The sequence below is a fragment of the Myiozetetes cayanensis genome, unplaced genomic scaffold (genome assembly GCF_022539395.1).
Source record: "Myiozetetes cayanensis isolate MyiCay16 unplaced genomic scaffold, myiCay2020 scf12, whole genome shotgun sequence".
NCBI lineage: Eukaryota > Metazoa > Chordata > Aves > Passeriformes > Tyrannidae > Myiozetetes > Myiozetetes cayanensis.
The window spans coordinates 13,956,780-13,971,488 of NW_026086826.1; the positions used below are offsets into that span (position 1 = coordinate 13,956,780).

At 47.1% G+C, this 14,709-nt stretch overlaps 2 protein-coding genes across 5 annotated transcripts; one reads left to right on the forward strand and one right to left on the reverse strand.

Moving 5' to 3' along the window:
• Positions 1 to 344: 344 nt before the first annotated feature.
• CRYZ (crystallin zeta) lies at positions 345 to 6,235 on the reverse strand. The gene is made up of 9 exons (XM_050307011.1): positions 6,123 to 6,235; positions 5,408 to 5,532; positions 4,916 to 5,068; positions 3,902 to 4,065; positions 3,189 to 3,240; positions 1,837 to 1,986; positions 1,354 to 1,455; positions 1,115 to 1,210; positions 345 to 853 (listed from the first exon to the last, which is right to left on the reverse strand). Exons 2-9 carry the CDS (start codon positions 5,516 to 5,518, stop codon positions 692 to 694), a joined length of 990 nt encoding a protein of 329 aa, XP_050162968.1. The 5' UTR covers positions 5,519 to 5,532; positions 6,123 to 6,235; the 3' UTR covers positions 345 to 691.
• Positions 6,236 to 6,246: 11 nt separating this feature from the next.
• On the forward strand, positions 6,247 to 13,745 carry TYW3 (tRNA-yW synthesizing protein 3 homolog). Of its 4 annotated transcripts, none has more exons than XM_050307012.1 (6): positions 6,247 to 6,407; positions 7,540 to 7,620; positions 8,630 to 8,728; positions 9,504 to 9,575; positions 9,842 to 9,975; positions 10,159 to 13,745. In XM_050307012.1, the coding sequence occupies exons 1-6, from the start codon at positions 6,249 to 6,251 to the stop codon at positions 10,361 to 10,363; spliced, it is 750 nt and encodes a 249-aa protein (XP_050162969.1). In that variant the 5' UTR covers positions 6,247 to 6,248; the 3' UTR covers positions 10,364 to 13,745. The 4 variants fall into 4 exon arrangements, with proteins under 4 accessions (XP_050162969.1, XP_050162970.1, XP_050162972.1 ...); XM_050307015.1 differs by lacking the exon at positions 6,247 to 6,407 and adding an exon at positions 7,087 to 7,113; XM_050307014.1 differs by lacking the exon at positions 6,247 to 6,407 and adding an exon at positions 7,123 to 7,199.
• The last annotated feature ends 964 nt before the right edge of the window (positions 13,746 to 14,709 follow it).

A 14,709-nucleotide genomic window follows, 5' to 3' on the forward strand; every position in this document is an offset into this window, starting at 1 on the left:
AGGTCACAGCAAGAACTGAAATCCTCACGACCAGCCATTTACCATCCAGGAGTTACTATCATCAGTTCCAGAGAGGAATACGAACATGGATCTCCAGAGTGACAGTCCCTGTGGATGAGCCAGGAACTGTCACCTCAGACCCTGAGGCAGGCGCAGCCAAGTGGAAGTACCTCTGCTCCAAACAGTTCATGTTTGAGAGATTCTGTACATCTTTTGACTTGGAAAGTGAACTATTTTGTCAGTAAAAGCTTTTATTTCAAGTAAATTGTGTGACAAAATTTGAGTTAAGACAGATTTTGTGGCTAAAAGAATTTACAGTTCTAATTAACACACACAGCAAGTTATTTAATTTTGTGTATCTGTAAAAAGCAGCTTCATTCTGCACTACCTACAGTGGCCTAACTCTGCCTTCACACAGAACACAATACCAAACTCTACCTTCCCCTGCAGCACCATGCCACACCAGCAGGGAAAATTTATTATTTACACATTCGTCAAAAAAGCTACCAAAATTACTTTACAGTAAATTAAATTCTGCTCATTACAAAAAGAAGCATCTTGTTAATTAATTCATGTAAGTGAGCATTTTCTACCGTCAAACCTGATCAAAAGTATGCTTATACATTCAGTGAACCATGTAAGCAAAGGTGCAGTTAAAGCAGCTACAAAATAAATGAAAGAAGGTGCTCCTTTACAGAAGGAGCACCATCTTCCCACGGGCACCACTGCTACAAATAATGTCTTCATGAGCCTTGGCTACTTTCTCCAGGGTATATTCCGAGCCCACAATGGGTTTCAGCCACCCAGCTTCTATGCCATCAAGGAGTGCCGTGGCACATTCATGCCTCTCCTCCTGCATGTAACAAACACAGTGTTTACAACAAGGTCTTTGCATTTTAGAACTGCATTGACAATTCATGCAAGTGTTAAACCAAATTCCACATCCCAAAAATATTTTACTATGTTCTGAGATTGAATCAAAACATAAAGGAATGAACAAACAAGTTAGTTACAGTGAAATTATGCTTTCAACCCTACAAAGGATTTTAACTTGAAATAGACAAGTGCTGGAACAAGCCAACAAGGCATACTTTAAAACAGAAATGTTTCTCACCTCAGTTGCAAGAAACAGACTCACTCCAATTATGCTTGACTCCTTGCTCATGGTGTCTCTTGGGTTTATCTCGATGCGTCCTCTGCAGCCCACAACCTGCCCAAACAAGTCCAAAGTAGGAGCTGTACGACTGTGATGGGGAATGCACAGACTAAGGTAATGATTCCAGCACCCACCATCACCTCCCTGCTCAGGGACACAAGCACTCACCATCATCCTCTGGGCAAGGACACACTCACCATCACCCTCCCCGCATGGGCCAGCAGCTGCAAGTCAGCATCCAGGTTGACATTGGAGAGCATTTCTATGATGATATCCACTCCCCCCGGTCCTGTACTCTCCTGTACAAGACACAGGATGTTATTTTAGTGCTCGGGTACCACCATTTATTTCAACACTACAGGAAACATCCATTTTACAGGCTATTGTTTAAATTTTCAATGCAGCCTCTGCACTACAGCTGACAGCTAATGAGCTGAATTGTAGCACATTTTGCTGTGCTGACTTATGGTTCGCTCCCACACTGGAATTTGCTGAATGTAAGTTCCAAATGACACTGCCCGTGAGGAAACCTCTGCTTTCCAAACATGGGTAAATTTATCTCGTGTAGAAATTAAAAAGGCAGTACACTATTGCTCCTAGATAAATTCCCTTTACAATCTTCAGCAAACAGTTGCTTGTTTGTTAGTACCTGCATCCTCTAGCCCTGACATCATGCCTACCTTAATTCTCTCAATGTAATTAGGGTCTCTGTGATTAAAGGCTTGGTGAGCGCCGTTTCTCAGGATCACACTCATGCCCTCCTCAGTTCCTGCTGTACCCAAAACCTTCAAACCACAAGCTCTGGCAATCTGACATGCTGCTAGTCCCACCTGAGGGGAGAAAAAAAACAAAAGAGGAAAACAAACAAACAAAAAGAAAAAAAGAAAACTATTTTACCTATTTAGCATTTTAAATTTTAATTATTCTACCAGCAACTTGGAACTTCCCCATTTAAAAAGTTGGTCTGGTAACATGTGTTTTAGCCATAATTAGTAATTTGGATCCTAAAGACAAAAAAGTAGTCTTTTAAAAAGAACAAAAATTTACAGAAGCATGGAAGTTTTGATCAGCATTTTATATAAATCGATGTAGAATGTTGTCTATCTGTCAAAGCCGGGCCATACATTTTTAATACAAAGCCAGGAAAATTCTCCTCTTCACAGAATCACCTGATACCAGCATTATACATTGCAAAGAAAACCTGCAGGCACAAATTTTATTAACATCACTCCTGCACCTTTCACAAACAGATTAAATGATCTCTTTCTAAAGCAAATTCTCAGTGTCTCCTACCAGCTTTGCACTCCAGTAAGAATAGAAGCACTACATTTAGTTCATGAAAATAAAAAGAAGGAATGATGCTGAATGCCATTCTAGTATCTCAGAATAAGATCTGAATTCATCTTTCTGTTGTCTAACAAATAATTAAAGAAACTTTGCCTGTTCTTAGCAGATGTTTGGTGCATCAGCAGAAATTGAGCAAGAAAGGGCAGAGTGTGGGAGATAAACTAGAATGTTATGTGAGAGAGATCTAAAATTAGCTTGTCAGGTAAAACCAAAGAAAATCAGAAGTGCAATTTCACACAGTATTCAGTCACAGCTTTATCCATTCCAGTGCCTCTCCCTGTGCAGTTGGCTGTCAGCTCATGGGTAAAAACATCCCAGAAATGCACAGTTGCCCTGCACTGATGATTCCTTCTCAGAGGACTGAGAACAGCTTGCACATATAGGAAAATTACAGCTTTCTGCTATCAGTTTTGCCTGAGTTTGACTACTACAAAGCTTCCAGACCAACTTCCACCTGTTCAGTGTGTGACCCTCTGACTGGGGATCTCACACCTGCACTTGTGCAGTCTCACAGTTATTGCGAGTAACAGAGTTAGCTCTAAGCAAGTGTATCCCAGAGTATCTGAAATAAAAACCTAATTTGCTAATGCCTTTATTGATCTAAATGTGACCGTAACTCATACCCCAGGCAGACACAAGGACAGAGAGCAGCATTCCATATCACCTGCCTCCTTGGAACACTTACCCCGCCACTGGCACCATGCACCAGCACACTTTCCCCAGCTTTGGCACAGCCTCTGGGTGAAGAACACAGGAAATATTGGTGTTGTGATTGCAGTACACACAACTGAGTACCAGGGTGCAGATTCTGACCAATGCAGATACCGAGAAAATCTCATCGTTCACACAGCATTTCCAATTTATGTTCCAATTAACGTTCCAAACTATGCTCTCCAAGTTATGGCTAAACAGGTATCATAAGCCTTTTTGGGAGAACAAGAAGGCGAAATAAACCCTGTGTTTGATGGCGTGAAGTAACAGGCAGCCAGCAGACAGTGACAGCCTGGTACTGAGCCTCAGCTTGGGACCCTCCTCTGTCCCAGGAAAGCAGTAGTTCTGCTCCACAGCACCTGGCTGCTTAATTAGGAAATGAGAACTATTCCTGCTTTTCTTCTTGGGCTAAAATACCAGTGAGTACTGAAAAGCAGCCACATGTTTTATTACATGAAGCCTTTCCAGGTCTGTTCTCTCACGAAGAAACACAGGAAAACACAGTCACAGGCTTCTAGGTCACAATTATCTGACAATTCCATCAGCATAACAAGTTCAAGTGTCTCGAACATTTCCCACTCATCGATCTCCCCATTTTACAGGACAATGAAAAATATGAATTTTGGGGGGGGGTTGTATTTTAAATATTAAAAATTAAAGTGCACAAAGTTGGATTTGGTGCCTTACTTCTGGAAGAGGGCCCGGTAGGCAGTGAAGTAGGGCACTCCGAGCGCTGCTCCCTGCCTAAAGTCCAGCTTGTCTGGCAAAGGAAAGACTCTGTTGGCTGCAGCAACTGCATACTCTGCATATCCTCCAGAGACCGTTTCAAGGGTGAAAACCCTGTCCCCTTTCTAGAACAGAGGGAGAGAACATAGAGAAATTAATAATTTCCCTTTCTTTTTCCTTAATAAGCATTAAGAACCAATTCACAGAGGTTTAGGCTATTGCTAACAGCTCTCCTATTAAAAATAACCAGTTATATTTGTCATAGAAATTTTTATAAATGCTGATACATACCACCAATGCAACACAAACCATACAATTCCATATACTTAAGTGTCATTATTATAACCCTGCTCTGCAGTGTAACACACAAACCTACTGCCTCATTCATATGAACCTTAGTGAACTTGGTCAACTTGAACAGATTTGAAAACTATATAAATGCCATAGATATCTTTTAGCAAACTGATATTTGCCTTCTCCTGCCACAAGACTTTCCCCCTGAGAAATACAAGTAAAATTACTAGATTGGATCAATGCAGTATTTGAACAGTTTTAACAACAAATACATAATGGGGCTTTTCAAGTAAGCAACTTCCATTTCCCAAAAAACTTTACAGAAAATTTTTCAGTTCTGCATGAAATTATTATCCCCAGCTGGAAGCATCCAATCTCAAATACTTCTGCAATGCAGAAACCCCACTTATGTACACCTGATGTCACCACTTTAAGGAGGCAGACACCAGGTGTGCCTCTTCTGAGACCTTTGAGCTCCCAGAGGTCACAGTATTCCTCAAAGTCCCAGCTGCAGACTGGCTTGCCATTGGTATCCCATTTTCTGTTTTTACAAGTCTGTGAAGGGGATTCCTCCCCTTGAAGAGATTACATGATTATAAACAGAATCAGCTACAGTAGCACAGCAATCACCCAAAAAGGATACAATAAACAACAGTGAATTGAAGCTCAATGTGTAAATACCTTGAACGCAGTCACGTGTTCCCCAACACCCTCGATCACCCCAGACACATCCGAGCCTGGGGTGTAGGGCAAAGCCGGTTTCCTGGCGTAAGTCCCAGAACGAATATACGTCTCAACAGGATTTACCCCGCAGGCATGGACTTTAATTAACACCTACGAAAAAAAGGTGCTTCTTAAGCACTAAGTAAAAATATTTAGCTGTTTAATTCACAGCACAGTATCATGGCATTTTGACTGAATTCTCAAACAGCCTCTGCGACAACCCAGTGTGGAACTAGAGCTACTTTCAGGAAACCCTTGATGTGGAATATGTAGCCCACAGAACAGTAAAGAGCCAACATTTGTCAAGCATGATGTCCCAGGGAGTATGAACACAGTGATCAAACCCCATCTACTCCAGATGAAGAGTTCTGGGTTGTGTCCCTCATTGTGTCCTGCAGGCACCTGTTACCATTCATTACTGCTATTTCCCTTCACAGAGCTCACAGATACCTGGTTTTCTTTTGGAATAGGAACTAACACATCCGACTGGAGTTTAAGTACTTCAGGGCCACCAAATTCAAACACTCTGACCGCTCTCATCACTCTGCTGGTGGCTGCCATGGCGACCAGAGGATCTGGGGAAAAACACGACAGTAACACCCCTGGTTCGTGCTCAGGTCAGGGAGAGCCTGAGCCCCCAGGACGTGCCCTGCGGACACCGCCCGGGACACGGCACAGCCCGCGGGGTCGAAGGGCGGCTCGGCCTCGTGATAATGAACCGATCCAGAGGGAGGGGAGGGGAGGGTGCGGGGGGTGCCCGAGGTGCTCAGGGTCTCCCGCTCAGAGCAGCTCCCGGGAGCCGGGCATGGGGCGGACGGGAAGCACAGCACAGGGCTCGGCCCCGGGCCCGGCCTGACCCGTCCCTGCCGGCATCACGGCCCGACACGGCCCCGACACGGCCCCGACACGGCCTGACACGGTACGACATGGTACGACACGGCCCGACACGCCCCCTGACGTGCCCCGCCCCTGACGCGCCTCTCGCCCTCAGGCCCCGCCCCCCGCGCCCTGTCGCGGTCAGGCCCCGCCCCCCTGAGCGCCGCTCGGGGCCCGGGCGTGGCCGCCGCGGCTGCGGAGCCTAGCACGGGCAGCGCGGGGCCGCCGTGGCCCCGTCTCGTCCCCGCGGGGAGCACCGGGGAGCTCCGCGCCCCCGCCCCCCGCCTACCTGCGGAGCGCCGCCGCCCCCGGGCCGGAGCGTGGGACAGGGCGGAGGGCGGGGCCACCCCGCGCCCCTCCCCGGTGCCCGGCCGCGCGCGGAGTTTGTCCCCCGCGGGCCGCCGTCCCCGGCGCGATGGCGGCGTTCGCGCGGCGCAAGGCGCAGCGGCTCGCGCGGCCCGACGCCAGCCGGAAGCGCTCGCTGGACGCGCGCGCCGCGGGGCTCGCGCGGCTCCTGAACGCGCGCGAGCGGTTCTGTACGGCCAGCTCGTGCGACGGCAGGGTCCTGGTGGCGGTGAGAGACACCGGGATACACACCGGGATACACACACACCGGGATACACACACCGGGATACACACACACCGGGATACACACACACCGGGATACACACCGGGATACACACCCACCGGGATACACACACACCGGGATACACACACACCGGGATACACACACACCGGGATACACACCGGGATACACACCGGGATACACACCGGGATACACACCGGGATACACACCGGGATACACACCACCGGGATACACACACACCGGGATACACACACACCGGGATACACACCGCCGGGATACACACCACCGGGATACACACCGGGATACACACACACCGGGATACACACCGGGATACACACCGGGATACACACCGGATACACACACCGGGATACACACACACAGGGATACACACCGGATACACACCGGATCACAGGGATACACACACCGGGATACACACCGGGATACACACACACCGGGATACACACACACCGGGATACAGGGACACACACCGGGATACACACCGGGACACACACCGGGATACAGGGACACACACTGGGACACCACCGGGACACAGGGACACACACCGGGATACAGGGACACCGAGACACACGGGATACGCGGACACCGACCGGGATACAGGAACACACCGGGATACAGGGACACCACCGGGATACAGGACCGAGACACCGGGATAGAGGCCGGGATGGCGGAATGGGTACCGGGATGGGTACCAGGACACCGTTATACTGGGACACCGGCATGCGGACCGGGATACCGGGATGGCTACCAGGATGGGTACCGGTATGGGGGCCGGGATGGTTGCCGGGACACCGGAGTACCGGGATACTGGGATGGGTACCGGGATGGTGGGCCGGAATGGGTACCGGGATACCTGGGTACCGGGACACCAGGATGGGTACCGGGATGGCAGGGCGCGGTCGGCATGCCGAGACGGGGGTCCCGCTGTTGCCGGTGCTTCCCTGTCCGAGTGCCGGTGGCCGGGACACACAAACCCGCGGGTGCCGGGCCGAGCGGTGCCCCTGGGAATGGTCTCCGCGGGCAGAGCGACGCTCCTGGCTCGGAAGGGCTGGATCAAACATCACCGACCCGCAAAGCCCATTCCCTGCTTTCTGTCCATCAGGACACGGACGGCAGCGGGATCCAGAAGAAGAACTGCAGATGGCTCCTGGTAACACACGACCCGTGTGCCAAAGGCGATGTGGTAAGAGCAGAGTTTTGATACAGGTTTTGTATTTATTCATTGCAGTGCTCCTGGTGTCATGGAAAATGTGTCACTTGAGAGGGTTTTTATTCCTGCCGCTGAGATGGATTGCCACTCTTTCAAAATTAAATTTTCTTTGGGGGTGTTGCTCAGTAAATTCTTCAGACCCGTTTTGAAGAGAATGCTTTTAAGCTCAGTGTGTCTCAAAGTGACTTTTCTGAATAGAAGAAAGTATTCCCAGCCCTTAAGGTTTCTCTGCACGAAGACAGCACAAAAAAGAAGATAAACTGTCTTTGTGAGCTGTGCAGGATATCAGAGAGCTGTCTGCACACTCACAGGTCCAGGAAAAACTGCCACTAGCATCTCTGTCTTCTGGCAGAACTGAGGGGTCTGAAGGGGATTTCTTCAATTTTATAATTATAAAGTAACTCTTTTTTCCTCTTATCTTGTGGGTTTATGCCTCTAATTTCAACCTCTAAATTTGTCTTTATAACTCTCATATGGTATTTGAGCAAGAATTAAAGTCTGGTATGTTAGGCCATGGATTTAATCTGCTGAAGCCCAGAAAGTTTTCTGAAGTTGAGGGATGTACTTCAGCAACTAAATGTCTTTGATTCTAAAGAACAGTTTAAAAAAAAATCCCTGCTCAATCACCTGATTGCAGCAGAACAGTTATTGTCCTTTGCTCGACTGATGGTGTCTATGTTTGGATGTACAAAGGAAAAACAAAACGGATGAAACACAGTTTTAAATGTCTGTCTTGCCATGAATTTCTGTCAAACCTGATCAGTTTAGCAAACAGAATCAGGGAAATCCATGGAGTTTCTGTGTATTGTGAGCAATAAAAACTTAAAAGCAGCTGATCAAACCTGACTGCTTGGGACTCATTTGCTGCATTTTTGATGCTTGTTTCACACACAGACTAGCTTTTTCTCTTTTGCATTTTTTTTTCTGGCAATAATAGTATACACTTGCAGTGTTAATATAAATGTTTTGGTGTATTTTCCAGATGACAGCACTAGAGAAGGCCACTGGAGATGTTGTGTTCAAGTTTGAACCATTTGTTCTTCACGTGCTGTGTCGGGAGCTGCAGGATGCACAGCTGCTGGTAAAACCACGTCAAGCACAATGTGACATCGTTGTTCTGTTACATTCCTGCCCGTAAAAGTAAGAGGATTGGCTCCTGGTTAAGCTGTAGCGCTTAGGAGCAGTCACAGATGTGCTATGTGTTCAAGAACTAGGATAGTAAAGTAAGCTGATGAGGAAAACACAGCTTTCAACTTGGCTGAGATTTTGCTGTACGTAGAAAGCAAAATTACTCACCTTTGAGCTGAAGTGGGCTGCCCATAAAACATTTCTCGGGGAGCCTGGGCTGCTCTCACTGGCTGAAAGGGATGGATTTTAGACATTACTTTGCTACCATCCGGGCCATTTGTCTCCATTTTCAATGAATTGAGTGGCATCTTTGTGTTCTGCTTTTCCATCATGACGGAAGAGCAGCGTGTGCCATGCCAGGCTTGTTCCCTCATTAGCACGGGAGAGCTGATGAGCTCCATATACAGTCCTGCTGCTCTCACAGCTATGGACGTGTGTGCTTCCAGCTCACTGGGATAAAGCAGCTCAGCGCTCAGAGACACGTTGTGTCCCATCTGCACTGATGGATTCAGACAATCAGGATCCACCATGGATCTGAAAACCACCCCTAGTCCGTGGGCTTGATCTTAAAGACATTTTAATTTAACTACTTTTGTATCAGTCTGTGGAAATGGCTTTGAGTAAGTTTTTTGCAAAACCAAGATTGCAAGTTGCATTGCAACCCATCCATAATTATTTTTTGCTGTGAAAGTGTACGAGACCTGTTTAAGCCCTTGTTTGTTCTGCAGCATTCAGTGGCTGTTGATTCTGGATTCAGGAACTCTGGTATTACGGTTGGCAGAGGAGGAAAAATTACGATGGTAAGGACTCTGCTGCTGTAAGGGATGTAACAAAGTCGTATCATTATGTTAACCTTGACTTTTTACCAGCCGAGATCTGGCTTGTGCTAAACAGCTGTCACAGGGCATGCTGTAGCAAAGAAATAGCTTTCTGCTTTAGGTGAGAGCAAACTTACCAATTGTTTGGATAAGCAGGTTTTTTCCTGTAATGAACTCCCTATATTATTTAAATAACCTTCATAAAATAAAAAAACTTCGTTCCAGATAAATTCTGTGTGCTTTTTCAGGCTGTCCGGAGTACTCACTGCTTAGAAGTTCCATTGAGCCACAAGGGGAGATTGTTGGTCTCTGAAGAATATATTGAATTTCTGGTCCAAGTAGCCAATCAGAAAATGGAAGAAAACATAAGGAGGATTGAGAGGTTTGTAAGATTACACCATGTAATGATGTAATGTTCATGACGTTGAATTTTTCTTTAGTATTAGCTAAAACCACTTTCTTCTCCTTGCATGGTTTGATTGCGTTCCAAAACCATTAGTTTCTCAGAGGAGTTTTGAAGCAAGCCTACAAAAAAGTAAATACAATTTTTTTTTTTTTTTTCTAGATTCCAGAAAGGCTTGGAGTTGGCTCTGGAGGCTGCTGTCCCTACAGACACCTTGGCTCCTGAGGGGCCGGAGAAGAGTCACTCTGTGTATGTGCACAGGAGAAAGAGACGGACCACTCGGGAACAGGCCGATCCCAGTGGAGAGCTGGAGCCCCAGGATGATACCGAGAGCAGTCTGGATCTGTTTGCCGAAATCATGATATAGACTAAGGCATTTGAAAGCAAATGGCAAACTGATTGTAATGCTCTTTGTAAGAGGTTTATATACATTTGTGCTCTTAAGTTGTCACACTCCCATGGACATTGACCAGAAAAAAGGTAATTAACAGAATGGTGAGCGGGTGTAATGCTACCGGGCACAGACAACAAAGCCTTAGAATGTTTTGGGAGTTTTGTACTGTACAGTTTTTCAACTGTACTGTTGAATTAGCAAGCTTTTACTCCATCTTCCAGTTATCTCAGAAATAACAGGTTTGCTGCAGCCTTTGGCCATGTTCTCTGGGGAAACATTTCACTTCCAACTTTCTTGGTTTTGCAGAGCAGAGAAACTAAAAACTGGGTTGTTTTCCCTGCAGGCACGGCTGGCCCTTCCCAGAGCACAGGGCCAGCTGTTAGTCACCTGCAGAGCATACCTGGGGCAGAGGTTAGGACAGAAAAGCAGGAGCTGGGTACTACTCTGTGCCAGCGTCAGCAGGGTGCATCCATATCTCTCCTGGCCACTGCACCAGCAGCTGCTGTTTCCCTGCTCTTTGTGGTGTCTTGGGCTCTGGCCCCACTGTGTGTGCTCCAATTCCTGTGGCCACTGGCCACTCAGTACCATTTTTCCTTGCCCTTTTAGCCAGCTCTGTATGCTGATGGCCCCTTCCCCTCACAGAGCTCCTGTGCTCTGCAACCAGTGCCCGGCCAAAGTCACCCCAAGGGCTGGGTTGGGCTGTGAACCACTGACTGCAGGAACTGTATACTGAACTGTATCCAAACAGTGCAGTACTGTGTGCATTCCTTGTTGTGCCACTGGCAAAGGCACTCCATGCTCGTGTACTTTTCAGAAAAATACTGAATTTGTAAACCTTCCAAGCTGTCTTTTGTGATTTGAGGGATAGCTTACACTGCAGAGCCAGACCCTGACTGAAGGAGATGGTTTATTTGTGCAGGAGCTCCCAGGCCATGCAGAGAGGTGTGTCACTGTTTCCATTACATGAGCCTGTGTCTTGGGGGCATTTTAATTCCACTGTAAAAATTGAACATACTCCATGGCAGCCACAGGGAAGAGTAATTGGGGCATTGAGTAGATTCTGAAAGGCCCACTAGGCTGTTTTCAGTCATAGGTGCAACCAGAAGAAAGGAACTGGAGCCTCTTGTGTTGTGTGTTAGTGTTGCTGACTTTGAGCTCAAATGTTCTCCTTCTGGGAGCTTGAAACACCTCAGCATGTGGCTGGGGTATGGGAAGGGGAGAGGCCAGTGCCTTTCTGTCCTTGTAAGTTTGCAGCCACGTGCAGCTGAGGTGCTGGGTGGCTGCCAGCACAAACAGCGTGTCACAGAACACACTGGTGCTGCTGGTTTCAGGGAAGGAGAGAGGTGCTGGAGACAAATACTGAAGACTATTGGCTCGTGAGACGGCCAATATGTGAGGTGGAAATTTGACAGAAACCTTCCAAAGCAGCACTGTGTGCACTGGTCTCAGACTTCATGCACATTTGGGAGAACTAACCATGGTTCCATTCTGACTGAACACGGGGGGATCATTTCTAACACTGCAGAGCCGCTGGCCAGGAGGTGGGTGAGCAAAGCCCAAGTCCCTTGGCCTGTGGGGCAGCAGCCAGGTGGTGGGAGCAGCCAGGGGTCCCACAGCAGGGCAGGAGACAGCAGCTCCTCAGGTGTGGGGACACAGCTTCTGCCACAGACGTTGCTGGAGCAGTGTTGGGACGGGGGCTTGTGTCAGACCTTTGCAGTCACCACATTCTACAGACCTTCCTCTCTCTGTTCTGAGGGTCAGCTGCCTGTGTGGGCTGAACTGAAACCCCAGGGCTTCTATCAGCAAACAGCAATATCTGCCTCTGTGCAGAGAAGCCTTCCCAGCCTGCTGCCCCAGCCAGGTACTGCACAGCTACAGGCTGTCCCTGTCCCCATCTCCACTGCTAGGGGTCTCACCATTCTGGCAGGTCCCTCCTCACTGCCTGGGGAGCAGCTGCTGTGCACAAAGGAGGCAGTTGTTGCTTGTGGATTTCAAGGAGTTTGTTCAGAACAGTCTGAACCCTTCTCTGCATGTGACATTTCCTAAAAGTCTGGGTCTGGTCTGTTGGATGTGGCTCAAGGGACTGATGGCACCAGCACCAACCACAAGCAGTGCCCACAGACCTTGCTGTGCTGTCAGGTCTCATCACACATGGGAAGGGAAAATTCAGGACTGAAAAAGCAGAGATACGAAGAAACCATATCAGGCTTCAAGCCCAGCCTGCAGAACCCATATTCCTGGGATAGAGGAGGCCTGTTCCCGAATCCAGAGCAGTTTAATTCCTGGTGTGTACAGTCACCTGTGCAAGGTGGGAGAAGGATCACAGATACTAATGGTGTGTGCAAATCAGGACCTCAATGTGCTTTTGAAGGCAGAGTAGGGTTGTGTATTGGCAGGAAAGAGCATTCAGTGCAAGTAAATTTTTGGGAAGCTCCTTTTTAATGTTACCTTTTTCTTCTTATTTTTATTTCAGTGGAATCAAACACCACAATAACGGCCTAAACGCTTGCACTGTGTAATAGCAGTACAGGATTTACATTCTTAGAAATACAGTTTGTCAGAAACTGACATGTGATACAATCCCACATTCCTCTGAAAAATGATACAAAATTCATTAATATTTTTTTGGCAGTCTTAACCTAGAAATGTTACCCTAACTGTTGACATCTTGTTACTTTATTCCCATCATCTCCAATGGTTGAAGACTGTTGGGGACGTCATACAAAAAATCCAAAACAAGACCCTACAACAAGAAAAATAAACAGTCTCATGATTGTCAGGGAAAGATCAGGGAATTTTGTTACTTCAGTGCCTAAAATGTAGAACAGTTTTTACAAGGTTTGTCTGATTTTTTTTACACCACATCCAACATTGCAGAGGGCAATGCTGAGGTGGTTTCAACACCCTGCAGCCGCTCCAGGAAGGAGCACAGCCCCAGCGCCACCTCCTCCGTTCAACACTGCCCTTACCTGCCCGTACACTGGGGATCACCACACTTCACCCCAGGCTCACCCAAGTTACACCTGTTCTTTTTGAGGTTAATTTTGCCAAGTTGTGTTTCATTTCCAGCTGCTCTGAGCAATTCTGTTGGGCTGTAAATGCCATCTGCAGCTGCAGAGTGCAGGCAGCCAGTGGGCAGAGCAGCCACAGGCAGTGGGAGGCAGCACCACTGAAAATGGCGACTCTGGGGGTCATGGCCAAAGGAAAATCCACTGATAAGCAACAAGACTCCTAAAACTGGCAAATCTTTACCATTTGTAAGTGTGCTTAGCCACTTAATTAACCTAAAAGGTATTTTCATCTCAATTTTCATATTTGCTCTTGCTGTGTTAAATTTTTTAAAATTACAATTTCATTCCCTGTGCACTCAGTTGTTTCAGGGGAGGCAGATGGGTTCATTCACTCCAGCAACTGCTAGTCTTTTCTCATCCATAGCATTTTGCATCCACACCAGGAAACCACTCAAATCAGAGCCACAGTGTTCCCAGCTGGTTGTTCCGCAGGTTCCAAGCCGGTTGTGCTCCCCAGCACATCCAGGCACTTGGACACAAAGTCACTTGACTGATTCACCAGGATAATTCTGTACATGCAAATCACAGATGTCATACGCACAAGTATTTTCTTGAAATAGCTTCTTCCTCTGAAACTCAAGTACTTAAATCAGTTTACAAGAGCATGACAGTAAAAGCCACAGAGTGCACTGAAATCAGTGTTTTCACGTGGGGTTAAACCTCTGTGGACAGGATAGCTTCTCAGCTCTCATCCTCCATTCCTGCCAGGGCTCGACCTGAATTTGCCAGAGTCCACACACTTAACAACAACATACAATTGTATGAAATGCAGTCTCAAGGTTTTAAAATTATTGTATTAAATGTACCATGTACTGGAGGCCTAGCAGCTCTTTGGTACTTTTGATTACTGAAAATACACAACTACTTTGCAACACGCTGTCAATTAGATTTTACATAATGGGATATTAGGGGAAATGTTTCAATTCTGCTCTACCCATAGTTGAAATTGCCCCGGTGCAGCGTGCTGGGGGTTTTTTGAAAGAGCCTTTGAAAAAAATTTGAGCCTTTAAAAAAATTAGATAATCACATGCCTAAATTTCCCGAGCTGCCCACTTAATTTCTTCATATCAAGAGAAAGTAAAGCCTGTAAAAACTGCTGTCAAACATGCCAGCTGTGGTGTGGCACCAGGCAGCTACCCAGTATCAAGGTCAGAGAATCCTCAGCTCTTTTTTTTAAATCAGAGAACAGCACACAAATTACAAGAAAGCTTTTATTTTGCTTTTTGGGTGCAGTTTATTTATGGTAGC